We start from the raw sequence: 27,180 nt of genomic DNA on the forward strand, positions 1-27,180 counted from the left end.
TTTAGCTGCATACGCTGGTACCCCCTACTTTTTGTAGAGAAAAAAGCTATAACACTTGAAAAAATCAATTTGATTAATTTGTTGACCGTTTTTTGGATTCTTTTTAACTTCTACCAGAAAATATTTCATGACTCGGAAACTTCCACATTCTGAAGTTTTCGCCGTTTTACAAGTTTTTGCAAAATTTTTCTTTCTTCTCGAAAACTACCCGGACAAATCTGGGTTCTATAATTATATCGACAAAACAGGAAATGAGAATCTTTCCGGTATAAGTGGCTTGGCAGTCACCGGTTCACTATTCATTATGAAAGTTCACTAACCCCTACCCAATTTCATTTTAAGTTCATTTGTGAGAACGTGTATATCCCCTAGAGATAACATTTATCTACCCTAGACTCGGGCTAATTACTCGTTTTAGAATAAAAGCAACTAAAAGATAACGCATTTCATACCTAGTCGGTAAAAGGTAATCTAAAAAATATCGAACAGGTACCTCTAGCTTTGACAAGGCCCCCAATTTTAACTATAACTGAAAGTCGTTCTGTGGTTGTAATTTTTTAACTCAGATTTTTAATAGTTTATTCATTTTGTTTGCTTAAACGTGTTCAGCTTACGCTTTATCGGCTTAATCATTTTATATTGCGTAGTTTCATGGGCGAATTTTCAAATGCTTTTTCAGGAGGGATGTGTCTTAAAGTTATTGACTTCATAAATCTTGTGGCTTGAAAATTTTTATGAGTACAGTTTCTTTTCCAGCTTAATGAGGGTCGACCCTACTTTTTTGTCTAATTGACGCTCGCCAACAACAGATATGATTTTTGTAATGTTTCATAAACATGACTTCCTTAATTTTTCATTCAACGTATGTAATGCAGTGTTTTTATTGCATCGCAAATGTTGCGAAGCTCCGCTTCGCCTCTGTGTCAAGATTATGGTAAGAATAGCTGCGGAAGCAGTAAAATCAGATAGTTCGTTTCTAAACTAGATTTCGAAGCTAAATCAGTCTGAGAGCAGTTCTTCCCGACACATATATTTTTTTGAAAAATTAGTTTATAACGCAAATCACAACGGCAAGCTCCTTGATATTATATCACTCGAACACCTACAGGTCTGCGTTGAGGTATTCGAATCACAGGAACAACCCGCACCACGCTATATTTCCTTCCTCTTTTTGAATAGCAAAAGTGTCAAAAGTTTGGCCGAATATAAAGATGAAAGAATTAGACCAAAATGTTTAGATGCTTCCGTAAAATGTTTAGATGCTTCCGTAAAATGTTTAGATGCTTCCGTAAGGTTTTGAATGAAACAGAGAACATAAACCAAATGGGCAACCTTGACAGACCAAAGTTGTCAACTGTGTTGCTCTTGACTTTCACCAGACACTTTCTTTTTGAGGAGTTGTGATGGGTTCTATGGACTGTAAAGACGTTGAAGATGATGAGTCGGCAGCTGACTCGCTGTGGTTCACCAAGCCTGACACTGTGTTCTCACAACTCATCTGTCACCAGAGTGACCACTTGATCTGCTGTGATTTTTTGGAGAAAGAAAAAACTTCTGCTTTTTAATTACACTTGTAAATGTTACTTTATCCTGCTTTTTAAGTTATCCTACCATATAAATTTTACGTGAAAATAATTAATTTAAGAGCAGAGAGAGGGAAGATAACGGGATAATCTGTGTTTTTAATTAATGCTCATTGTAATTTTGCTGGAAAAAAAACTAAATATCTGATCTGACAGTTCACCAATTTTGATGCCAAAATGTGTTTTTGCAAGGACTAAATTTTTTCGAAGTGGTCACCCATAAATACGGTCACCCACAGGACCAGAAGCTGAATCATCCACATGTATGGACACAAATGGCGAACAAGATGATTTCACAGCTCACAATGTCTCACAGCCCCAATTAGCTGGAGGAGTTCGTGCCATGGGATGTGAAAGACTGTTTGAACTGCAGAAAATCATGTTAAAAAAGGTAACACAACAATACAAGAACACTATTAGTTATATAAAATGTGTCAATACAAGATTTAAATTTTTCAGGTCGACCTAACTGATTTTATGAACTATACCGAAATGATATGCAGCCCCTATTTTGCTAATTTCTCGGAGCCGCAGGCAAATTTTTGAAAACAGCATGCCAACAATTACGTTTTAGGGCAATATTTTTGCAGGTCTCGACCTAAAAATTGCCTTTTATTGGGCGCTACCTCAATTATAGTGCATTTTAACGAAAATTTAAAAAAGTATCGGTCTGAAAAACAAAAGTTAAGGACCCTTTGGATAGCCACGGGTAGAATACCTGAGAGGTACGGCATCCCTTTAAATCGTGTGCTGATGATTCTTTGTGATAGTAAAATCAAAGCGCTAGAAAACCAAGCAATGATTGATTCTTGAATTCAGTAACATGCAACTGCTCAACTTCTACCCTTTTATTCTTGTTTGAAATAGATAGAAATTATGATCCGTTTCGAGCAATTCAGAGAAAGGAGAAACAATTGATTCCTAATCCAGTATTCATACTCATTCTATCTGATTGGCACACAATAAAATCCTTTAGGAATAGTAGGTTGTTTGGTTGGTATCATAGGAGACTAATAGGGTATCAGTTACACCTACAATAGCGGCGATTGCAGTCTTAACCTACTGGTAGGATTAAACGTAAAGTTGAGCTCTACCCTCCGTACAGTGGTGACCGCGACGAGGACGAACTGGAAACGAGAAACACCCATATCTGGAGCCCTCTTCGACTACTACGGCGAATACGAAAACACAAAAGGACTTTGATCACATCATGAAATCAACCCAGCTACACCACAAACGACAATTGGACCAGGACAGTGACGTCGGACTACGCAGCATTACACATGTGAGCGCCTAGAAAACAAAATCATCAACAGGTTCTGTACTGGAGATTGGTAATCATTATGCCATCAAGTGCAGTTCAGGAAGTATTCAAGCGCGCAAAAAAAATTCCAAACAATGATTTTGGAGGACAAAAAAAGATTTGCGAAAGCTCTGGAACAACACGAACTGGATGATATAAAATAAAAACAGCAAGCGGCATCCGAGAGCTTATAAATACTCGAGGAAACGAACTACTCGCAACACTTTAAATGTAATATCATGACGAATTCACAGATATTATCTCAAATCACAAAAGCTTATTTAGACAGCTGAAGAAGCTGAACGCGAGGCGCAACAAAGAAAACAGGAAGAGAACAACGGACAGGGAAAGAGCGGCGACTAGTACCACGTCAACATTGCAAATAAGCAGCAGAGGAACAAGTAACGATTAACTGTCTCCGTGCGTTTCGACAAACTACTCCAACCCAGTTTACAGGCAGCAAAGTAGACGATAACACGCAGCAGAAGAACGAAAAGAAGTTGCGGATACCTTAAGTGAGAAGGATGTTTTTATCAAAGACTTAGCTTGAATACGATTGGGGACAACGGATGCTTCGGTCAATTTTTTGTGGAACCCTGATGCCATCAGTGTCCAATGCAAACTTTGGATTTTTTGGAGGTTTCAATACAATGATTCTCTACAAAAAACCAACGTGGATAACTTTGGTGGAGATCCAAAGATTGATTGTAGATTGATATAATCGTTTCAACTTTTTTGTTACAGAAACACCACTCAGCAGCATTCGAAAATCAGCTTACTTGCATGGATTACTCGCTGCAAGAGCGAAAGCTTTACATAAGGGTTTGTTTGCATTCGCAATTTGTTTGAGAGAGTAGTTGGAGAGTTACGATGACCTCTCCGCTATCATACATCAATGGTCAACAGCTTAATCAACAGAATCATCTGGTTTCCACGATTTCTCCTAGGAAAACTCGAAACACTGATAGATAATGCTCAAATAATTACAGCAAATAATCGCTTGAGAAACTGGGATTTCTTTCCGATCTGTACTTTTACATGCTGCTGAGAAGTGATCATAGAATGAGCACGTAAAATGAAACAAACTCGTTCTTCCATCCATCTCTGAAATATTTCAATAACTAGATACGAACCTTGGCAGAAATATATGAGAGGTCGTCTTTAATATGACCTAGGTACGGTATCAAGCGACAGTATTCCAATAAAACGTCAGATCAACAAAAGCGATGATATCAGAGTTGCAACAGACATGGGTCCATGAACGCATCCATCTTCAATAACAATGGTTCCAACCAGAGAATTTTCTGTTTCTTCAACGACGGAGATCATGATCTAAAGCCTTGACCAATGATCAGCTCCAAAGCAACTAATCATCGCTGGGTGGTAGTACAACAACTAAATCTCTGTATCAACTATTGGAAGTGGGGCACAGATCCCGTGATCGTCTCTAATAATCAATTGCCATTCTTCAGACTACATCATCAAAAGTTGATCTCCAATGTCATCGATGTTTAATACAGAGCTCATGAAACTACAGACAATATAACGGCGGCAATGGTGTATCTACTAGACATTCTACCAGTGATTCTTCACTGAAAGGAGCGAGAAATCAATATCTATGGCTTTTCGGACTAATACTTCGAATGAAACAGCAAGCAAATAGAAGCTTTAAAAGCTGGATTAACAGCAATTTGTCTTCAGGCGGCCAATAGCTCAGATGTAAAAATTTTATGCAACAGCTACACAGATATCAAAGTTTCGACTTGAAAAACGCTTATGCAGTGGATCAGTTTTTCTTACCAACACTTCAACATCATCCAGCCGAAATACTGACACAGTACAAAGTAAACTGGCATTTCAAAATTGGGCTCGAAGGAAGTTACAATACTCATTGGACAAGACAAATTCCATTCGATCCCACCATTTCGAACAAAATTTGGGCTTGCAAAGCATGAGTAATGTCAAACTTGGATGGGCTCTCTTTGGACCTCAGGCAACAACTAAACATCAATATAGTTCGATATAGATCATGTCCCAAATTTGGTGAGTCATATCTGGACAGTTACAACAGCTTTTTCGACGTAGCATCTCATTGGTGGAAAACTAATTCACCTTCAGCATGCAAAGACCTTTTATGAAGACCCAAGAGGAAGCCTCGCGGGCGAACGAAATTTTGCGGGGAATCTGCTGTCGACTAGCAGGCGGAATATACGAGGAAGTCAAACGAGAAAAAGAAATTTCGCGCAAAATATGCTGTCGGCTACCAGACGGAAGATACGAGACAAGATGTCGTCTACGGGCTAAGGACTCGTATTTACCGAATAATCAATAAATAGTCCGGGCAGATTTACGACATTTTTCATTACAATTTGGAGAAAATCCGCAAATGTACATCAAATACGACGAATGCATACAAAGTTATCTACAAAATTGCTATCTACGAAAGTTACCGAAAAATGAAGAAGTCGAAACCAAATGGTATTTACCATATTACGGACTTATGGATCCAAATAAACCGGACTAAATCAGACGAATAAACAACGGTCACATGGGACAAGAGTGGTGCGTGAGTAGCTCTTCTCAAACTGTGCGGGGGGAGCTCATCTTGAACTGTGTAGGGGAGACGAGCTTAACCCTAAATTAAATCCTGCTTGAAGGTTATGACTGCACTAAAGGTAATCATACCTAGTGCAGGCGGAATGGTATATACCATTTTACGGTATATATAAATGGTATATACCATTCTACGGACTTATGAATCCAAATAAACAGGTTAAGTCTGACGCATAAGCAACGGCCACGGGGGAGAAGAAAGTTGTGCGGGAGGGAGGAGCTCTTCTCAAACTGTGTGGGGGAGAAGAGAGCTTAACCCTAAATTTAATCCAGCTTGAAGGTTATGACTGAACTAAAGGCAATCACCCCCTAGTGCATGCGTAATGGTATATACCATATTATTGTATAAATAAAATGGTGTATACCATATTACGGACTAATGAATCCAAATAAACAGGACTTAATCAGACGCATAAGCAAGGCTCACGGAGGAGAATAGAGTTGTGCGGGAGGAGCTCTTCTGAAACTGCGCTGGTGGAGCTCTTCCAAACTGTGTGGGGGAAGAAGACAGCTTAACTCTAAGTTTAGTCCTGCTTGAAGATTATGACTGCACTAAAGGTAATCACCCCTAGTGCAGGCGAAATGGTATATACCATATTACGGTATATATAAATGGTATATACCATATTACGGACTTATGAATCCAAATAGACATGACTAAATCAGACGCATAAGCAACGGTCACGGGGGAGAAGTGAGTTTGGCGGGAGGAGCTCTTCTCAAAGTGTGCGGGGGGAGCTCTTCCCAAATTGAGTGGGGGGGAGAAGAGAGTTGTGCGGGGGGAGGAGGGCTCATATCAAACTGTGTGGGGGAGAAGCGAGCTTAACCCTAAGTTTGATCCTGCTTGAAGGTTATGACTGCACTAAAGGCAATCACCCCCTAGTGCAGGCGTAATAGTATATACCATACTACGGTATATAGAAAATGGTGTATATCATATTACGGACTAATGAATCCAAATAGAAAGGACTTAATCAGACGCATAAGCAACGGTCACAGAGGAAAAGAGAGTTGTGCGGGGGGGGGGGCTCATATCAAACTGTGTGGGGGAGAAGCGATCTTAACTCTAAGCTTAATCCTGCGTGAAGGTTATGACTGCACTAAAGATAATCACACCTAGAGCAGGCGTAACTGATGCACTATTAGCATCCAATTATATCAAGCTGGTAATCTAGTTCTTGGTTTTCTGGATTTTTGGTTTTTGAGTTTACCGCCACAATGCATCATTAGCACATGCATTTTCATCAGCACCTATCTTTTGTTAATTAATCTTAAGTAGTGAGATTTCCCTCAGTTTGAGTAAGGAAAACGGTATTGTAAAATTTGAATATTGAATTAGATATGATATATAAATAGATAGAATAGAGTAATGAATTAATGATTAACGAATCCAGAATTGAAGTATTGTTTAACGTTTTAATGTTTATATGACTAGATTTCACACTTAAGGCTCTCGCAAGTGACCACTTCAGATTCTCAAGTGACAAACGATTTAGCTGGTGAGATTTGTCCTTGAATCAATTTACTGCACTATAAGTAGATAATTAGGACATAGTTAGATAAGACAATACATAAGTAAATAGAATATAATGAGGTACCGAAGGTCGCCTCATGACACTTCCCCCTCTAGAAAAAATTTATCTTAGTATAAATTTGGGAATGAATCAGGCAGAATAGAGAGAAAGAATTAAGCACAATAAGTGGTCAGTGATAACCCAAACAATAGGCCAATATAGCAAAGTTCGAGAAGTTTTGTCATGCTCTTCGATTCTAGTTTTCTTAAACGGAGCAGTTTGCTCCTTAGTTCTGGGAAACGGTACTTTTCGAACAATCAGGGTGAACGGCGTAGTGATGACTTGATCGGTGTTTGGTTGTTGTGGCGAAGGCTCTGCAGGGTCGGAATCAGTTACACTCTTAACTGAATGGCGAAGAGGATCTCCATAAAACCTCGTCGGTTTCTTAGACCGATTAGATGACCTATTAGACTCGCTCGAAGGTTGGGAGGTAGGATTGTCGACCTCCAAATGGCCAGTAGCCGCTGTGTCCTTTGCTGCCGTGTCAGAAGTCTCTGGCTGATCCTGGGGTGTTGCTAACGCCCCTGTAGGAGATGTCAAAGCGGGATAAGTTGGAGAGTTGGTGATCGGAGCTTGCGATGTAACGATCACGGGAGCCAATCCTTGAGGCGTTGTAACCGGTGCCTCCACCAATTCTAGCTGGGGACCAGTGATCAATGAGTCCTCGCTTGATGACTCTGCTGTTAAGTCGATCACCTTGCCCTTTAAAGGTTCATCTGTCTGCCGTGTAGCTGGAGTAGTAGATAGTTGAGATTGGGGCCTAGGAGCAATTCGTCGCTGCAAGCGTTCTCCCACTGTGCCAGGCGTAGCTGAAAACTTAGGGTGGTTAAAATTATGTCTTAGGCTTAAGTGATTTTTTCGATAGACTTTCCCTTTGTCGGTAATGTAAGTATGATCCGTAACACGAGTAATCTTGATTTTTGCTAGTTTGAACAGAGGTTTTCCCGATTTTCGATCAAGAACTTTCCAAAAGATTTTGACTCTTAGAGGATCTTGTAAAACTAATTTTTCTAATTTACGTGTTTTTGAGAGTTTTTTGGGCCTCGAAGAGGACGACACGTTCATTCTCTGTGAATGCGAGAGTGTTGGTGCTGACGTATCGCGGGCGTTATCGTAAAAGCGTAGGGTTCCCTTTGTGATCCCTGATTTCAGCGAGTTTGCGAGGTCGCTATTCCGAGCCGCCAGTTCACGGAGAAGATCTTGTCCTTGTTGTGGAGGCATATTCCGTTTCCACTGCTTCCAGGTGTTAGCTGCCTTCGCAAGGTTCTCCAAAGCTTTATACGGTTGACTATCCGCTATACGCTCACCCACACCAAAGAGTGGCTTGAACTTATAGGGGATTTCTGGGCTGTGTGACGCTCCTCTGGGTACAACTTTAGCCCTATCGCGGCTGTAATCCTGGCTTGAACGCTGCTCCGGAGTTAGGAGGTTCCTTTCTAGTCCTTGCGCTGAAGTAGAGGAATGAACAACATTATCACGTGCTAATGAAAACTCAGTGTTGGGCTTCCTCCCAAAGTGTAACTCAAAAGGAGATACTTTTAACGTAGAATGCTTAGTTTTCCGAATATCGTCGATAGTTTGTTGTAAAGTTGACTTCAGATTTTTAAAATTAGGATCTAATTTTTCTGTTCCTAACTTCCGTTTTATGGTCTGGATCGATCTCTCCACCAGCCCACAACTCCAGTGATCCCCCACCGCTGTGAGGATGTGTTTAATGCCTCTCATTTTGCAAAATTCTTTAACGACGTCAGAGTGAAACCCAGATCCGTGATCTGTCCTAATGCTTTCTGGTATACCATGATTACGAATATATGATCGCAAAATTTTGACTATTTTTTTTTGCACTAGTTGATTTAGTTAACATCACCGAGGGGAACTTAGAAAAACGATCTATGGCGACTAAAATGTAGATTTTCCCCTTCTTATCATCTATTAACGGACCCGCGAAATCAAGTTGCAATTCTTGATTTGGAGCTGACAACGTTGGTAACGGCTTAGCTGAGTTATAAGTCGCGGAAGTTTTGATGTTCTTACCAAGTAGAGTACACTCCGGGCATTTTTCGCAGACATTCACGATTTGGCGATTAAGAAATGGCCACCAAATATACGCCGAGGCGTCCATCATGGCCGCATGGCCTGGGTGCGAGCGATGAAGTCGAATCAGAATAGCACTTCGTAACTTTTCGGGTATGGCTAGTTTGTTGTCTATCAGGACAGTTGTTCACCACCGCCGCTTTCGTCCAGAATTGGGCCATGTACGCCCCAGTTTGTTAAAGGATTGCACAGCCTTATTGATGATCGCAGTTCTCATCGGTCCGAGGAACGGGTCTTCCCATGTCAGCTCTCCCAACAGATCCACATCGAACAGTCCCGGCAATCCGACCACCTTCTTTTTGTCCTGAGTGACCAGCGGTTTGTGGTTATTGATGGCATTAACCCCCATTCGAAGTATCTCTCCTCGTCTGGCCTGTCTCGTTAGCCGCTGCCTCCGGCACTTATCGAGGAAGTGAGTGAGGGCCTTTTGCGTCGTTTGTCCTCGAGTAACCACGAAACGTTCTCGAGAATGTCTCTGCCTGGCAATGTGTCGGGTACGTATTTGATCAATACGGCTCGGGCGATCCCTAGGGCGAACTGTAGATAGTCTGGGTCTTAGTTGACTGGAGGTGCGAAAATTAGGGGAACTTGTAGAAAAATTTTCAACAAAATTGAGGAGATTTGTTTGTTCGATCGTATTATTTGCAAAGTCAATAGTATTAGTAGAAGTATTTGAGTTATTTAGAGTAGAGTTAAGAGTAGTGTTTTGAGCAAGATTAATTGAAGTATCCATATCGTGACTGATTTCTAAGTTGTAAGGTCGGAGACAAAGAGTTTGAGCAAAAACTTCCCGTTTAGCGTATCTCATTTGCATACTGTGCTGTGATTGGTCGAGAGTACCAGAGCATGAAAAGTCGACCTCTCGCGACGGTGATATATACTCTCGATTTTGCATACGACCATATGATTGGCTAGTTGACTGAGAGCATGAATTAACGCCCTCTAGTGGCGAGGAATTATGACGATAAATTAGCATATCCTTTTGAGATTGATTAACAGATTGAGTACTATTCGCGACGCCCTCTAGAGGCGACGAACTGAACTGTTTGCAACAACGTGATTGTCAGATGAATCGAACGTTGATTGGTCTGTTGTATTAGTTAAGAGGTAGCTAATGTTGCCTCCAGTTTCACCAAACGATCTGATTGGTGGAAACTGGTTATAATTTGAAATTTGCCCCACCGGCACTATTTGAGGTTTGGATTGAGTACAAATCAAATTTAAAGCATTGTGAAAAGCTTGAATGGATTTAATGACAAATAATTCGTCATGCGATGGTGGCAATGGTGCTTCAAAAGTCGGGTATCTAGACATATAATCGACGATGCCTAGTGAGGAACCGGGTATATGTTCGATTTGATAGTCGAACGGAATGAGGCGGTCCGCCCAGCGAGAGAGTCGTGACTGATAAGACTTTTTACCATACGTTTCATTGAGGGCGGAAATGATGGCCTTATGATCGGTTAAAATAAGAAAACGTTTACCAAGTAAATATGTAAGGAAATGTTCGCACGACCATACAATAGCCAGAAGCTCTAACTCATTGGTACTATACTTGATTTCCGCGGAGTTTACAAACCTAGAGGCAAACGCAATCGGGGCCCAAACATTTGGTTCTACTTCTTGTTCCAAGCAAGCCCCCAGCCCGCTATGACTTGCATCACATTTAACTCGCGAAGCTTTCGAAGCATCGTAGTGAAACAAATTAGGGATGTTTGCGATGAGGTATAAGATCTTCTGAAACGCAATCGTTTGCTCTTCCCCCCACAAAAAGGATTTTTTATTCTCCGCTTTTAGCGAAGCTCTAAATGCGACTGTATATTTGTGCAAATCCGGGATGAAACGTTGAAGATGATTGAGTGTACCCATAAACGATCTTAACTGTTTAAGAGTTTTGGGTGGCAACAGGGATTTGATTGCCTCTATTTTTGAGAATTTCGGAGCGTAACGGTTTCATCGATTTTATACCCTAACCAGACTAGCTTGTTAACTGAAAACTCACATTTACTAAGTTTCAACGCCCATCCTTCTTCATCCAATCGATTCATCACTCTTTCGACTAGTACATTATGATCTTCAACTCTTCCTTTAGTGACAACCAGTATATCATCGAGGTAACATATGACACCTTCCAACCCTTGTAACGTACAGTCCATCGCTTTCTGAAATTCCGTAGGCATGTCCTTCAGTCCGTAGAAACCAGTCTTGAATCGATATGTGCCAGTTGCCTCTCCGCACAAAATACTAAAGTTACAATGACCACTGGTTAGTTCCGATAAAGGTAATTGACTGAAAGCGTATTTAAGGTCCAGAGAAGTAAACCACACCTCCCCAGGTGTGTCTCTAGTTATGATTTGAGCCGCCGAGTCGATCAATTCATGCATATTAGGCATTTGATATTTGTTTTGCCAGATTTGGGCATTCATGGGCTTAGCATTCAACGCGAGTTTTATAGACCCGTCTTTCTTTGCTGTTAGGACTATGGGTGCGATGAAATGATCCGTAGTACACTTTTCTAACTTTTCAATGTGCTTGTCTATAATTAACTTTTTAATCTCAGCCGTGACCCGATCTTGTAAATGTATAGGAACTTTTCGGCCTTTAACTTGTCTGGGCACCAACGGGTCTTTAAAATTAGTGAATACTTTATGGTTTTTCGACCTCCCCAGCCTGCTGAATACATTAGGGTACCTTTTGACAAAGTGGTCCCTCCAGAACTTTGAGGTCGGGTCCAATTCCTGATCTTCCTCCGCGTAGCTAACTTCTGCCGGTCTGCGTTGCACCGTTTCAATTCCCAATTTCTCATGAAGGTTCAACCCGAGTAATTTTCGAGTACGATTTTCGGAAACCAGGAAACACGCATTCTCGATTTTCCATCCCTTCGATGTAATAGGGATTTCCAGAGAACCAAAAAGTTTAATTGGTTTCTTGTTATAGTCAACATAAGTAACGTCTAGAGGGTGTCTCGCGATGTCCTTAAATTTAACGTTGGGAATCCGCTTCATGAGTATATCCGCCGTTTTCTTGTTTAAGAAAGATACGGGACTGCTAGTGTCCACCGTAGAATAGAAGAAAGAGTTACCGGAACGTAACTGAATGCTGAGGCTCCTTGGTTGTCCTCCCGCTGTCTTTAGAAGTTCACATTGTTAATCTGCACAACGTCTATCGCCATGATCCCATATTCCGGCTCGCTGTCACCATTAACATCAATTAAATTACACTCTTGATCAGTAGACATCTCTTCATTTTGTATCATGTTAACGCATCGTCTCGTAGTGTTACACACCTTAGCAAAATGACCCTTCTTTTTGCAGGCATTGCAAGTAGCTTCTCTAGCCGGGCACGACCGGCGATGTTCCAAAGAAAACGGGTTACCACAAAAATAACATGTTTTTTTTTTGATTTTGTCGTTGGTTAGGACGGTTTACACCTCCTCCCCGGCTACTATTTCCTTTACTCTTAAATTGTTGTACTGACGAAGTTGATTCCTGCTTGACTCGAATAGAGTTTGTAGTATTAGAAGTAGCGTTGTTATGTGGGAGCAATTTCTGAAATTGTTCTGATGTTTTGGCCCCTTTCTCATTCTCCAAAGCCAGTTGTAGAGTATCATCAAGATTAGCTTTTGCTCTGATTAATTGCCTCTGAACCTCCACATCGCGAATGCGGCCAATAAACAAGTCTTTCAATGTTGCTCTTTCCTGATCAATCGGCCAATTACACAACGCAGTTTGAGCGCTAAGTCGGGCGTAAAATGATGATAATGAGTCATTATCCTGTATGAAAATTGTATTATACAGCTTAATCCTTTCGACTGTGTAGTCCCGCTCTGCCTTGAAAACATCCTCACAACACTTGTGAAAATCAATGAAAGAGCTAGTATTGAGGTCCAAATGAGGGTAAGAATCCAAAAATTGTTTTTTCCCTCATTTCCCAGTGCGAAGAAAAGTCGCGATTTCAAACGCGCCTCTGCCTCATGGTAACACCAGTTATGTCCAATGCGCGGTCCTTTCCTTCGCCTCTCTTGATTGTACTCATCGATTCTTCTATTAGCTGCTGCAATTCGGAGGTTCCTATTGGCCACATCTGCTGCATTTTCTTCAGCACTCGGTGCTTTGGGTAGGGTTCATCCACCAACTCTGCTGGGGCAACTAGTAACTCCCCCGGTGAAATGTTGTCTTTGAGACTCACGGCCAAAAAAAATTGTCCCACCCAAGTCTCCCAAATGAAAGGTGGGTTAACCGATGTTCTCGCCCAAAAGGGTGGTATTCCGAGTAGGTCAGTCCTGTCTTCATTCACAGGAACTGCTGGCTGCGCCATGAGATTTCCCTCAGTTTGAGTAGGGAAAACGGTACTGTAAAATTCGAATATTGAATTAGATATGATATATAAATAGATAGAATAGAGTAATGAATTAATGATTAACGAATCCAGAATTGAAGTATTGTTTAATGTTTTAATGTTTATATGACTAGATTTCACACTTAAGGCTCTCGCAAGTGACCACTTCAGATTCTCAAGTGACAAACGATTTAGCTGGTGAGATTTGTCCTTGAATCAATTTACTGCACTATAAGTAGATAATTAGGACACAGTTAGATAAGACAATACATCAGTAAATAGAATATAATGAGGTACCGAAGGTCGCCTCATGACAAGTAGTTAAATAATTAGAATCTTAGTTATTTTTATCTAAATTTAAAAATCTACAAGCGTACAAGATTATCCGATTGCTTGTAGAGTTCCGACTACGAAAATTAAATTAAAAATCCAAAAATAAGGAAAAATTGAAAATAAAAACTCTCTTGTAGTCTCCTTCGTTTCAAGTATTGTTTTAATTTTGATCAAGTTTCGCTTCAGATTCGTTTCTCCTGTTCGGCTGGTGGGTTCTTTGGCTTCCAGCACGGAACAGAGTGTGAAAGTGATCTGTGTATATGTTCTCCAACTGGCACTGGAAAGACTCTGGCGTACATGCTCCCTGTCCTGGACACCCTTGTCAACCTTAATGGGGCTTACATGATGGGCCATCCAAAAATACTGGTGTTGGCTCCAACTAAAGACCTGGGTAAACTAACAGAGCAGGTTGTTGTGCGTGAAACACAAAGTGTTCCCGATCATAGACGTTTTTGCAAATCAATTTGAAAAAATGGGTTTTTGCGATTTTTTTCTAAGGTTGAAAGATATCATTAAAAATAACCAAGCAAATTGAAAAATAACAAAAAAAAATTGTTCGAAATCTAATATTAAAACAAAGTTGTTTAAAAGCAAAAAATAACAAAACAAGGTTATATTGGCAACTTTTGGAAGGTTTTGACCAAAAAAAATCGCGTTTAGAAAAATTTTAGGTCAAATAGTATCAAATGGGGGACCTATGAGTAGCCGGGGGTTCAAATTCTTGAAAGAGAAGGGAATTAAGTCACACCTTTTGAACTTGAATTCATTTATCCAGAAACATTACATTATTAATGAAATTAACGCAATATGTTCTCTGGAATGTCTGTTGAAAGAGTATTTCAGCTCATCGCCAACCGCCTTGGGAAGATAAAACAACAGGACACGTAGAAAAGTGGGCTTCTATACGTAAAATGTTTCATAAAAAACTCATTATCTGTAATGTAATTGCAAAAATTTTAAAGAAATGTTTAAAATATGCTTGTTGTTTATAACCAAAAGGTTTTGTTTTCCAGTCGACCAAATTTTCGCAGTCTGTTCGACATTAACCTCAAAACTGGGCGTGAGTGTAGTGAAGATTGGCAGCAGTAATGTGTCCTTGAAAGAGGAGGCCTCCTCTTTAGTAGAACAGTGTCCACTCTCTCAATCACTCCACCCAACTGCGGATATTGTGGTCGCAACTCCTGGCAGACTCGCAGAGCATCTCAAAACAACTGAAGGTTCGATAATTTAGTTATACTTTAGAGATTTAGCTATGTGGTCGAAAATGTTCTTGAAATTCGCATCAGTACTGTATCCATGAAAGACTAACGCATAGACACTTTTTTACCTGAAGTTTAATGGTGCTTGAAGTCCTCGAAACTATTAGAACTTGGGCAAAAACATCGAAAGTGAGCAATTGTAGTCATGTGACTTGCAGTTGATAATAGTTTTATTCTTCTATTGAAATCAGATGCCGAGTATTTATTTCGATTGACGTATAAGCATCTTCGATCAAAAATGATCGTTTGTTTCAGGCTTTTCTCTGAAGTACTTGCGTTTTCTCATCATTGACGAAGCAGATGCGCTGTTCAACATGCACCCTTTCGATTGGCTCACGCAAATTGAGACTTCGATTCATTGTGGCGATCCGGCGGTGCCTCGAATCGATCCCAGGAACCGGAAGCTCAAAGACCTTCTGAGAAACGACTGGGTTCCAATGCAGAAGATTCTAGTCTCCGCAACCTTTCCGACATCGACAGAAGTTCTGCAACCTTTTCAATTGCATAAACCGAAACTTATCGTCTCTGAAAACATTTTCAAAAGTAGCCAAACTATGCTTTCAAGTGGTGGAAATTTGATGTTCATTCCGAGTAACATTTCGGTCAAGTATATAATTTGTGAAGAAATGGATAAGCCGCTTATTTTTCTCTATTTCCTGATGGAACTGAAATTGAGTCGTTTTCTTTGCTTCACAAAAGGATGCAAAACTGCAGAAAAGTTGTTTTCGCTCTTCAACTTGATGAGCAGAGATGCCAACGTATGTTTTCTATCCAAAGCGAAACCAAATCAACACGCAAGTTTGCTCAAGAAATTCTCCAAGGGCGAAATTAATGTGAGTGTTTTTTTTTCTGAATACATTTTGTGGGCTTAATCTAAAGCATACTGATTGATTTAGTATTTTCGTCATCCGATATTTGTTTCCATTTTTATATGAAATAGCTCATAGGTCTCTTCGTTTCGTTTTAAACAGCTGAAGACACTGTCTGTTCTTTAAACTTTTGCGCCCGCGTTTTGATCTATATCATGCTCAAATATCGATGAATTTATGTATATCATATCATGCTCATTTATATCAGGATCATATATCGATGAAATATATCATGCTCATATATCGATGAAATATATCGATAAAATTCATGTTTCTAAAAACATTTAAAGAAAAGCAGTCTTTCGAGCATAGTAACAGAAAAGGATGGGTTTTCTCTCCCCTGGACCTTAAATTTATTGTTTTTGCGGAATGTTTCGGTAAGCTGTTAGATATTTGGAAAGATTTAGTTACTTTCAATGTTCGCAGGTCACAATGAATAGGGTAAATGCTCAATTTTTTGGTAGTGGTCCGCTTAGGTTAACATAGCTCGTTTGTTTAAATATTATTGAATGTAATGAAGACACTGATTTTTTTTTGTGTTTTTAAGGGAAACGTCTACAAATCTGTTCACACCAAATTTAGTTTTTAAGGCTGTTTGACTTTTGATTTCTTTTTAAGTGCGTTTTAATTTCATTCGTTCAAAGGAACCCTCGTAGGGACTATTTTCTCATGCGCGGCTGACCGAATTCGCAAAAATTCTCAATCAATCAATGCTCTTAAAACTGTCCAGAACTGACTGATTTTATAGCCTATTCGCATCGAGTTTTTTTACGTTTGCGAAATCAAATATTTTGGATTCGGGAATTAAATTTTTCCCCATAAACAAAGTTAATTATGCTTTATGAATAAAGTAAGTTTTGCTTTAGAAACCGTTAGTAAAAATTCAGTTGTTTTAGGGCGTGATTTCGAATGATGTGTTGGCGCGTGGCATTGACTTGAGCTTTGACTCGGTTTTGATCTACGACCACAATTCAGACCCAAACACATTTGTCCACCGAGTCGGAAGGTCCAGTTTTATAAGAAGTTTATTTAATATTTTGCAGTGGGAGTGTAACCGCTCATTTATAGCTTTTAACAAACTCTTCGGACAACGTCTTTAATTTTTGAAGTAATTCAGGCCTTCAATAGGAAACTTATGGTAAAGAAAGTAGGTCTAAAGACGACCTAAATTTTTATGCAAAATTGCTTGAAACTTTGACAGATTGCTCTTTTCAATTACTTTTGTCTGTTTTAACTTCTTGCATTTTATTCGTAGTTAATACTAAAGTTTTGGCAATACCGGTGACCTTGAGCAATTTAATCGGTCAATAACTACACCATTTAATTGAATTAATTTTGTGGAAACAGTTCTTACGCATGGAAACTATGGAAAACTGAATTCCGACGTCGAAATGAGCAGTCATAGGTTAAGAAACTCGTTCAGATTTGCTGACCGAAAAGGATAGTGTCAACAATTTGAAAAAATTCTGAGCTCTGAGCTGAAGTTTATTAGAAATAGTATTTTGAAGTTTCGCGTTTGCCCTCTGTTGCCAGCGTTTCATGTTTTTTTTTCTATTGAGAAATACATGTCAGATCGCTGCTGAAAGAAATTTGTTTTCAGTCGAGGGCTTGAAGTTGTTCAAAAAACTGACCTCTGAAAAACAGCTATCAGTTTGGTCTTCTCTTTTGACTGTTCCAGTGCAGTTTTGAAAATTTGGTTGTAATTTCAACTATATTTCACTGTCTCAAGGTCAGAATTATTTCAGAAAATTCAGACGTTGTGCGATAAATTTGTTAGAGCTATAATTATAATTAGTAGCAAAAAGTTCGGACAGACAAAAATAATTAAAAAGAGCAAATGACCTTTTTCAGACAATTTTGCATGCAAAAGCTAATTTTTGAGATAGGAAGTATAATTAGTAGCAAAAAGTTCGGACAGACAGAATTAATTAAAATGAGCAATCAGTGCTTTTTGACGCTTCTTTGCATGCAAAATGTGACGCCGGACAACCTTGAACTTTTTGTCAGACCAAATTCGAAAAGCAAGATCGTCGATTATCCGATGATATGCTAGCCTAAATTTTAAATACTGCAATGAACATCCAGACTTTACTATAAAACAGTTCGCAAAATTAGTTAAAAAATTGAAATCTAGAGTTATTTTCAACAGCAAAAAAAAACAACAAATTAGGCCACCCCCGCCCCGCCCCCTCAAAAAAAAACAACAAACGCAAGTGAAGATGATCAAATTACTCAAAATTTGGAAACTAATCGCAGAAAAACATCAGCCATCCTGAGCAATATTTTTCCTATTTCAAGATTTCCCAATACACGCTTCGGATGCAATTGCCCGCCGTGGTTATAGGTTTTGAGCGAAAACTCTGCTTTATGAACTTTCGACGTTATGTTTATTTCAGTTTTAATTTCCATTGATGTCTAGACAGTTGCTCTTTTTAATTAATTCTGTCTGTCCGAACTTTTTGCAACTCTCTATATGTCTCAAAGTCACCTAAATAATAAAAATTGCATGCAAAAAATGCTCCAAATTGGCAGATTGCTCTTTTTAATTAGTTTTGTCTGTCCGAACTTTTTGCAACTCTCTATAGTAGCAAAATATTCGGACAGACAGAATTAATTAAAATAAGCAATCAGTGCTTTTCGACGCTTTTTTGCATGCAAAATCTGAAGCCGATTAACCTTGAATTTTTTGCAGATCAATTTCAAAATGCGAGATCGTCGATTATCCGATGATTATGCTGGCCCAATTTTTAAAGACTGCGATGAACATCCAGGTTTTACTATAAAACATTTTGACTCTTCGGATGCAAATGCTCGCCGTGGTTATAGGTTTCGAGCGAAACAAACAGTAAATTTGCGATAGAGCATTGTATGTAAATTCGAATTTTGCTGCTTTCTGATTGGTCGAAAGTTTGCTGCAAGTAATCTTATTAACGATCTCCTCCCCTTTCTTAAAAGGGAGCTTGTTATGTAGATCCCGTAACTCTGCTTTCGACGTTATGCTTATTTTAGTTTAATTTCGGTTGATGTCTAGACAGTTGCTCTTTGTAATTAATTCTGTCTGTCCGAACTTTTTGCAACTCGCTATATACACTAATAATACAGCATGTGTAGCAGCAGTCAATATAGCTTTTAATAAAATTATCGGACAACGTCTTCAGTTTTTGAAATAGTTCTGACCTTGAGACAGTGAAATGGCGCTAAAAATGCAATCAATTTTTTCAAACTGCATTTGAACTGACATGCAATGCAAAATGATTGCTCTGTTTCATTTTTTTCCTTATTTCAAAAGCACAATTGAAAAAACTTTGCCATTCAACAACGACAATTAAATATAAATATAAATAGCTTTCAATAAATTTCTCGGACAAGGTAGTAAATTTCTGAAATAATTCTGACCTTCAAATTTAAACTAAATCGAAATAATTCTTTGAAGTTTCGCGTTTGCCTTTTTGTCGGCCTTTACGCTCTGAAAGGTTGCATAGCAAATTGTTATTGAATGAATTTCTTTTTTCAGTTGTGCTCTTGAAATAAGGGAAAAATGAAATTTTCCAAAAAAGTGCAATCATTTTGCATTGCACTTATGTCAGTTCAAATGCAGTTTTGAAAAATCGATTGCTTTTTTAAGGCCATTTCACTGTCTCAAGGTCAGAATTGATTCAAAAATTTAAAACGTTGTCCGATAAATTTGTTAAAAAATATACATCATTGTAATTTACATGTGTAGCTTGAATTCGGCGGTACGAAAACTTTAAACTAAGAAATCAGTAACTAATAGAACTTTGAAATTTGAATGGCGTACAAAAAGTACCACAATGTGACTGTTTGGGGGGGGGATATAAAGAAAGATATAAAGAAAAAGTGAGGGGACTGATTTCTGTTCTGTTCAGGTGTGGTCGGGCAGGTAGAAATGGCACTGCTGTCTCAATTGTGACTCCCTACGAGATAGATTCATTTCTCCACATGACCTCATCTCAATTGGGTCTAAATGGAGGAAGTGGAGGGGGGCCAAGGGTGGAGAATGTCTCAGCCGATGATGTCAACATAGCCCAGATGAAACCACAGTACATGGCCAGTCTGAAGAAACTGAAGACGGAAGCAAGGAGCAGACATTTCAAACGAAACTGAAACACGACAACTTTGCGCAAAACTATTATTTTGTTTCATTGCGTGATATTTTGAAGTTTAGGGTCAACTTTGTATACAACGAGGAATTTTGCGTGGAAAACTCCCAATATCTCTGTAATAAGTTTGCACTTACGAAAGGTGTTCTGGCTTCTAAAGTAAACTATGTTTCGAACAAAATCATTGAATCATTTGGTTGTTTTGTTTTTTTTTTGTTGCAAAAGCGGTTGAATCTTGATGTTAATTACCTTTTTCTTTTTACTATTTATATAGCGCTGATTTGAAAGATTCAAGACCCTCGCTTTTTATCAGAGCTGACGTTGGAGTAAGAGTTTCCGTTTTTGTGGTTATGGGAGGGGGAGTGGACTTGGAGTGGCATTTGACGTGTAGGAGTTGCAAAAAGTATGCGAAAGATATGGGCATGGAAATTAATGCCCAAATTGCTTTGTGATTTAAAAAAATTATAACATAATGCTTCATCTGAAATTCCATTGATGTTTGATGACAACTGAAAACCAAACATGGATAGGCTGTTGCAGACCGTAAACCGCTGTGTCAGTAAATTACCAGATCAGTAAACCTATTTATGTAATAATTACATCAATTGCGGAATTAAAGGTTTGTAGAATAAATTTTCCCTGAGCCAGTAATTTTTCACTGAAACAGTAATTTTAAAACTGAGGCTCTTGGGAAGAGCTATTTTATTTCATTATTTGATTCAATTTTTGTTTTAAGGAAAAAGTTTGTCATTTTGTATAAATCTCAGTTTTTAGCTACTGGGATTACGTAATTGAATCTTGAATTTTCGGTTGACTGATCTGGTCCGTCCGTTTTCGATTTATTTTTACATCGATTTACTGATCTGCAACCGCTGTGCCACATTCATAAAAACTACAAAGAATAAATTCAATATTTAATTTTCTTCAAATAAGTGTCGCATTTGTGCGTGATGTGGTAAGAGAATTTCACATAATCATAAGAATTAGCAAATTACGCATAATTGACAGCACGTGTTTCAAAAGAAGCAAACAAAAAATGAATTTTTTCTTTTTTGATTTAAAAAAAAACTATCGCTAAGTCAGCGCTAAATGAAGCTTCCGAAATTAGTGTATGGTTAGTGAGGTTAAACTCCGCCCGGAAGCATTGCATGCAAGTAATGTTTCCCCAAGCCCGGGTAAAGGAGGAGAGTTGGCGATAGGAAGGGCATCCAGCCGTGAAACTCCGCTTCAACCTACTGAATCATGAATACGCCGGCAAATATAGGGGGCAGTACACCCCGAAGTGCTGCGCGGGTGTTGTCGGTGCCGGCCTACGTCAGAAAGAATGCACTGCCACCCCGCAACTCCCTGAGGCAAATGACGGCTGCAGAGCCTGCCACGCCAGGAAACAAGTTCCGGGTTGCTACGTGGAACGTTGGGTCCATGACTGGAAGGAGTGGTGAGGTAGCAAGAGAACTTGGTGAGCGAAATGTTGATGCTGCCTGCCTTCAAGAAACTCGGTGGAAAGGAGCAGGAACAAGAATGATTGGAAACGGTTACAAGTTCTTCTGGTCTGGCGGAAAGAAAAGAAAATGGAGTTGGCATTGCTGTCGTTGAACACTAAGTGGACCGTGTGGTGGAGGTCAACCGTGTCAACGACCGCATCGTCTCCGTTACGGTTATTTTGGAAGATCGTCCCTACAAATTGATATCTGCGTATTGCTCACAAAGCCAGTTAACAGAAGATATGAAAATTCAATTCTACGATGCCCTTGAATGTGAGTTGCTAACGACCGATAACCCGCTGGTTGGTGGTGATTTCAACGGACACATTGGCGAGGACAACTCAAGTTGCGAAAGTGTACACGGTGGTTTTGGTTATGGAAGCCAGAACCGTGACGGCGTCCGACTACTAGACTGTACCATGTCTGCACGACTGTTTATTGCCAACACTGCGTTCAAGAAACCACACACTCAGTTGGTGACATTTATGTCGGGCCGTAATGCAACCCAGATCGATTATATTCTTAACAGAAAAGGCTCAATCTCTTTAAAGAATGCAAAGACCTTTCCAGTTGGCACTCAGCATAAACTTGTTGTAGCTGACTTTACCATGAAGAAAGTCCACAAACAAAGAAAAGTCAAGCGACAACCAAGGATAAAGACTTGGAATTTACGTGATTCAGAGACAAAGAAACTTTTCACTACTGAGTTTGCTGCGATACCTGAGGCTACTACATGGGAGAAAATGTTTGCAGTGTTTCTCGAGGACATGCAGCCTCACGTGAAACTTGGTGGTAGAACCAAGAAGTAGAAGAAATTGTGAAAATGAAGAAACAACTGTTCAAACAGTGGCGCAGAAACAGAAACGATGCAAATCGGACAGCGTATGCGAATGCTAAACGTGCTGCAAAGCATACGATTCGTGATGCTATCAACAGTCAAGCAGAGCAAGCTAATGCAGAAGCTGACTCTAAGAAGATCTTCAATATAGCAAAGCAAAGGGCCAAGCAAAGACAAGACGTTGCTTGAAGACGTTGACAAGACGGCACGAATTGCTTGAAGGATGCAGAAGGGAAACTTCAAACTAACTTTGCTGCTCGTAAGAAAATATGGAAAGACCATATCCATGAAATCATGAATGTTGAACAACCTTACACTAGTAGTGACAAACCGGCTGTAGAGGGACCTTGTGAGGAAGTTACAGGGGCAGAGGTTAAGAGTGCCTTGCGAGCTTTAGCGAACAAGAAGGCTCCAGGGCCCAGTGGTATCACTGAAGAGGTGCTCAAAGCTGCCGGTGACCCTTGCATTGATGTTCTGACAACTATTTGCAACCAGATCTTATTCAGTGGTAAGATGACCGATGACTGGAAACTGAGCTCTCTGATTCGACTATACAAAGGTAAAGGTGAGCCTCTCAGTACCAACTCATATCGTGGTACAAAGTTACTGGAACATTCTTTTAAACTCATGGAGAAGGTTTTTGGGTCAAGACTCCGTGATATGATTACAATTGACAGAACACAGTATGGCTTTATGCCAGGTCGCGGCACTGTCGATGCAGTTTTTGTTGCCCCTTTACTGGATTTTTATCGACCTGGAGAAGGCCTTTGACCGTGTCCCGCGGCGCCTCATTATAGAAAGTTTGAGGCATAAACGCATACCAGAGCATTTTATAAACGCTATTATGGCAACATATGACGACTGTAAGACCTCAGTTATTGTGGACGGTAAACCGACAGATGCTTTTGATGTTACTGTTGGTGTGCATCAAGGTTCAATCCTCAGCCCCCTCCTGTTTATCACGGTTATGGATTATCTGACTGAAGAAGTGCGAGATGGCTCCATACTGGAAATGTTGTGTGCGGATGACATAACACTCGCAGCAGAGACACCCGAAGAAGTCATGAGGAATTACAGAATGTGGAAGTCAGCATTGGAGTCCAAAGGCCTTCGGGTGAATGTGGGCAAAACCAAGGGAATGGGAGACCTCCCTAGTGTCACCCGTATTGCTGCTGTCGATCCTTGCGGCGTTTGTGGAACTAGAGTTGGCAGAAACTCGATTATGTGCACTCTTTGCAGAAAATGGGTACATGGACGCTGTACCGGTATTAGAAGAAGTTTATCTCCACACGAGTCGAGTTTTCAGTGTTCTACATGCCAAACCCCAGCTGCAAGTGATCCTGCACCCCGTAACAGTTTCGACGAGTTGGAGAGTGTTAGTCAGTTTTGTTACTTGGGACACACGTTGCATACTACTGGAGACTGTGAAATTGCTATAAACGAGCGTATCAAGAACGCATGGTTTGCGTTTCATAACCATGGTGGCAATTTACTCGGGAAACGAGGGTTGTCCATGAAACAAAGAGGTATTGTTTATTGTGCTTGTGTTCTCCCAGTGATGACGTACTCCTGTGAAACTTGGACACTCAAATTAGAACACAAACGCAGAGTACTTCCAACGGAAAGTCGCATGGCCAGAATGATGTGTGGAGTAACCTTTCTAGATCGCATTCCTTCGGACTCTATTTTGAGCCGACTTGGTATTCAGAAGACCGTTATTGACTGTGTTAAAAACTCTAAAATGCGATGGTTTGGGCATGTCATGCGTAGAGAAGATAGTAGTCCAATCCAAGAAGCGTATTTCCTTGAGGTCCCTGGAAAAAGACCCAAAGGAAGACCAAGAAAGACATGGATAGAGGAGGTGAAGGAGGAAATGAGAAGGCGAGGACTGACGGAAGCCGATGCACACGACCGCAAACTCTGGCGCTCGAAGATTCAGGAGCGCCCCGCCGACCCCGTTTGATCGGGATAAGGCGGCAATGATGATGATGCTGATTAGTAAGGTTAAATTTTTTAGCCTAAACGACCAATTTTATAACGAACGTTACTGTTACTTGATCGCTTTACTCGATCGAAATGAGACTAAAACTGAAGAATTTGGAAACGGGTTTCCTCGGCACAGAGGCAGCTTTTAAAATTTTAAAGGTTGTTTGAATCACGACTGAGAGGGCTTTGATATGATATATCACTTGATCAATTCTGATGATTTTTTGTGGTACCTGATTTTGCTCGGGAAAAAATATGAAACACCCGAAACAAAGTTCCTCCCCCATTTTCGATGGTCAGAACAGTAAACTTTGCGAATGGTTCAGAATAACTTGGGTTCTTTTCATAGTCTTTTTTTTCTGTCATACGTTCCCGCTGATCAGTATTAAGAGTCGATGAACGTAGTTCAGAATCATAGCGACTGATTTTTTTTCAGTAAGTCTTCGCGGTTTCACTTTGATTGTTTTAGGCTCATGTCGTTTCCTTTGTTGAAAGGAAGGCAATTTCCACTAACGAACAGCAAAAGTGTTCAGGCCGTGGAAAACGTGATCGACTTCTAGTTTCGAAAGCGGTATTTTTCAGATTTCCCAGCTGAATAAAAAAGTTCACCCTTTGATCCATTTTTCACCATTTGAAGTTGATTTAATCATAAAAGTACAATCGTAAATTTTTCTAGAGTTTTAAAAAGCTTCCAGACCATCCAGTTGTCTCTTGAAATTTCAAGTTGTAATTTCATTTTGTTTTCGTTAACTTGCGTTTATTGACTCTTCTCCCACTGCTTGTTGGCTGTTTGATATTTTTCAACGAAACACATTCAGAATTTGGAAGTAAAATTTTAGTCTGTCAGAATAACTTTTTGAAGTGTGGGAGCCCTTGTGTTAAAAACTCTAAAATGCGATGGTTTGGGCATGTCATGCGTAGAGAAGATAGTAGTCCAATCCAAGAAGCGTATTTCCTTGAGGTCCCTGGAAAAAGACCCAAAGGAAGACCAAGAAAGACATGGATAGAGGAGGTGAAGGAGGAAATGAGAAGGCGAGGACTGACGGAAGCCGATGCACACGACCGCAAACTCTGGCGCTCGAAGATTCAGGAGCGCCCCGCCGACCCCGTTTGATCGGGATAAGGCGGCAATGATGATGATGCTGATTAGTAAGGTTAAATTTTTTAGCCTAAACGACCAATTTTATAACGAACGTTACTGTTACTTGATCGCTTTACTCGATCGAAATGAGACTAAAACTGAAGAATTTGGAAACGGGTTTCCTCGGCACAGAGGCAGCTTTTAAAATTTTAAAGGTTGTTTGAATCACGACTGAGAGGGCTTTGATATGATATATCACTTGATCAATTCTGATGATTTTTTGTGGTACCTGATTTTGCTCGGGAAAAAATATGAAACACCCGAAACAAAGTTCCTCCCCCATTTTCGATGGTCAGAACAGTAAACTTTGCGAATGGTTCAGAATAACTTGGGTTCTTTTCATAGTCTTTTTTTTCTGTCATACGTTCCCGCTGATCAGTATTAAGAGTCGATGAACGTAGTTCAGAATCATAGCGACTGATTTTTTTTCAGTAAGTCTTCGCGGTTTCACTTTGATTGTTTTAGGCTCATGTCGTTTCCTTTGTTGAAAGGAAGGCAATTTCCACTAACGAACAGCAAAAGTGTTCAGGCCGTGGAAAACGTGATCGACTTCTAGTTTCGAAAGCGGTATTTTTCAGATTTCCCAGCTGAATAAAAAAGTTCACCCTTTGATCCATTTTTCACCATTTGAAGTTGATTTAATCATAAAAGTACAATCGTAAATTTTTCTAGAGTTTTAAAAAGCTTCCAGACCATCCAGTTGTCTCTTGAAATTTCAAGTTGTAATTTCATTTTGTTTTCGTTAACTTGCGTTTATTGACTCTTCTCCCACTGCTTGTTGGCTGTTTGATATTTTTCAACGAAACACATTCAGAATTTGGAAGTAAAATTTTAGTCTGTCAGAATAACTTTTTGAAGTGTGGGAGCCCTTGTTCTATTATCAGATTTAAAATTACTCAATAAAAGCTGTTTTGTATTTAAAATGAAGAAATTGATGTGTTAGAATCTGAATTTTTTGTTTAACTTTGCTGCTCGAAGGCGATTTTTTTTACTGTAATTTGAATATTTAGAGTAATTGTAAGAGAAATTCAAAAAAGAATGTTTGAATTTTTTAACTGAATAACCTTGAAGACAGTATCATCTCGTGTGGCAAAAAATAACGTATCTTCAGTTATTGTTTCTTTGTGTATCTCAAAAACACAATGTAGTCCTCCAAACTAATTAATAAGAAAATAAAACTGACAATATTGATGGCAAGTGAGCAGCCTTTTTGCATTTTTCAGTTGTTAGTCGTCCAGGATATGAGTTTTGCCAAAGTTGTCATCCCAAATTAGCAGCTTTTGTTTCGCCTAAGTCGCTAAAATCAGTCTTATTTTCTGCGTTAAACAATTAAGCTTCCAGCTGCCAATTTTAAGAATGAGACTATTTGAATAAGGGCAAAGCGCTGAATTTTCTGGTTGCTTTTTCAGGTCTATTGGTTAGTGCTTGTTACAAAATTATTGTGAAAGTTTCAAAAAAAATTTGAAAAAATTGCATGTTTGAATTTTTTTCAGATATCAAACCCCCACGCGCTATGTAGAAAAAACTATGTATTATATGCTAAAAACTTAGGTGGACCAATTAGCATGTCTCAGTTCAATTTGGAATGATTTCTGAGATGAATTAAATCTCCGCTCAGGCGTTATTAGTACGAAATACAACGAG

General features: G+C 39.6%; 1 protein-coding gene across 1 annotated transcript; it reads left to right on the forward strand.

Moving 5' to 3' along the window:
* Positions 1–1,398: 1,398 nt before the first annotated feature.
* On the forward strand, positions 1,399–20,385 carry LOC134848443 (ATP-dependent RNA helicase DDX51-like). Its single transcript, XM_063865904.1, has 7 exons — positions 1,399–1,509; positions 1,823–1,974; positions 14,025–14,229; positions 14,852–15,055; positions 15,353–15,930; positions 16,863–16,972; positions 19,854–20,385. Exons 1-7 carry the CDS (start codon positions 1,404–1,406, stop codon positions 20,089–20,091), a joined length of 1,593 nt encoding a protein of 530 aa, XP_063721974.1. The 5' UTR covers positions 1,399–1,403; the 3' UTR covers positions 20,092–20,385.
* The last annotated feature ends 6,795 nt before the right edge of the window (positions 20,386–27,180 follow it).

This window comes from Symsagittifera roscoffensis, chromosome 6, assembly GCF_963678635.1.
Source record: "Symsagittifera roscoffensis chromosome 6, txSymRosc1.1, whole genome shotgun sequence".
Taxonomy (NCBI): domain Eukaryota; kingdom Metazoa; phylum Xenacoelomorpha; order Acoela; family Convolutidae; genus Symsagittifera; species Symsagittifera roscoffensis.

Coding starts and splice junctions, on each gene's coding strand:
- LOC134848443 (XM_063865904.1), top strand. CDS start 1,404: ATGGGTTCTATGGACTGTAAAGACGTTGAAGATGATGAGTCGGCAGCT. Junction 14,230..14,851: donor GGCTCCAACTAAAGACCTGG/GTAAACTAACAG, acceptor TTTGTTTTCCAG/TCGACCAAATTTTCGCAGTC. Junction 15,931..16,862: donor TCTCCAAGGGCGAAATTAAT/GTGAGTGTTTTT, acceptor CAGTTGTTTTAG/GGCGTGATTTCGAATGATGT.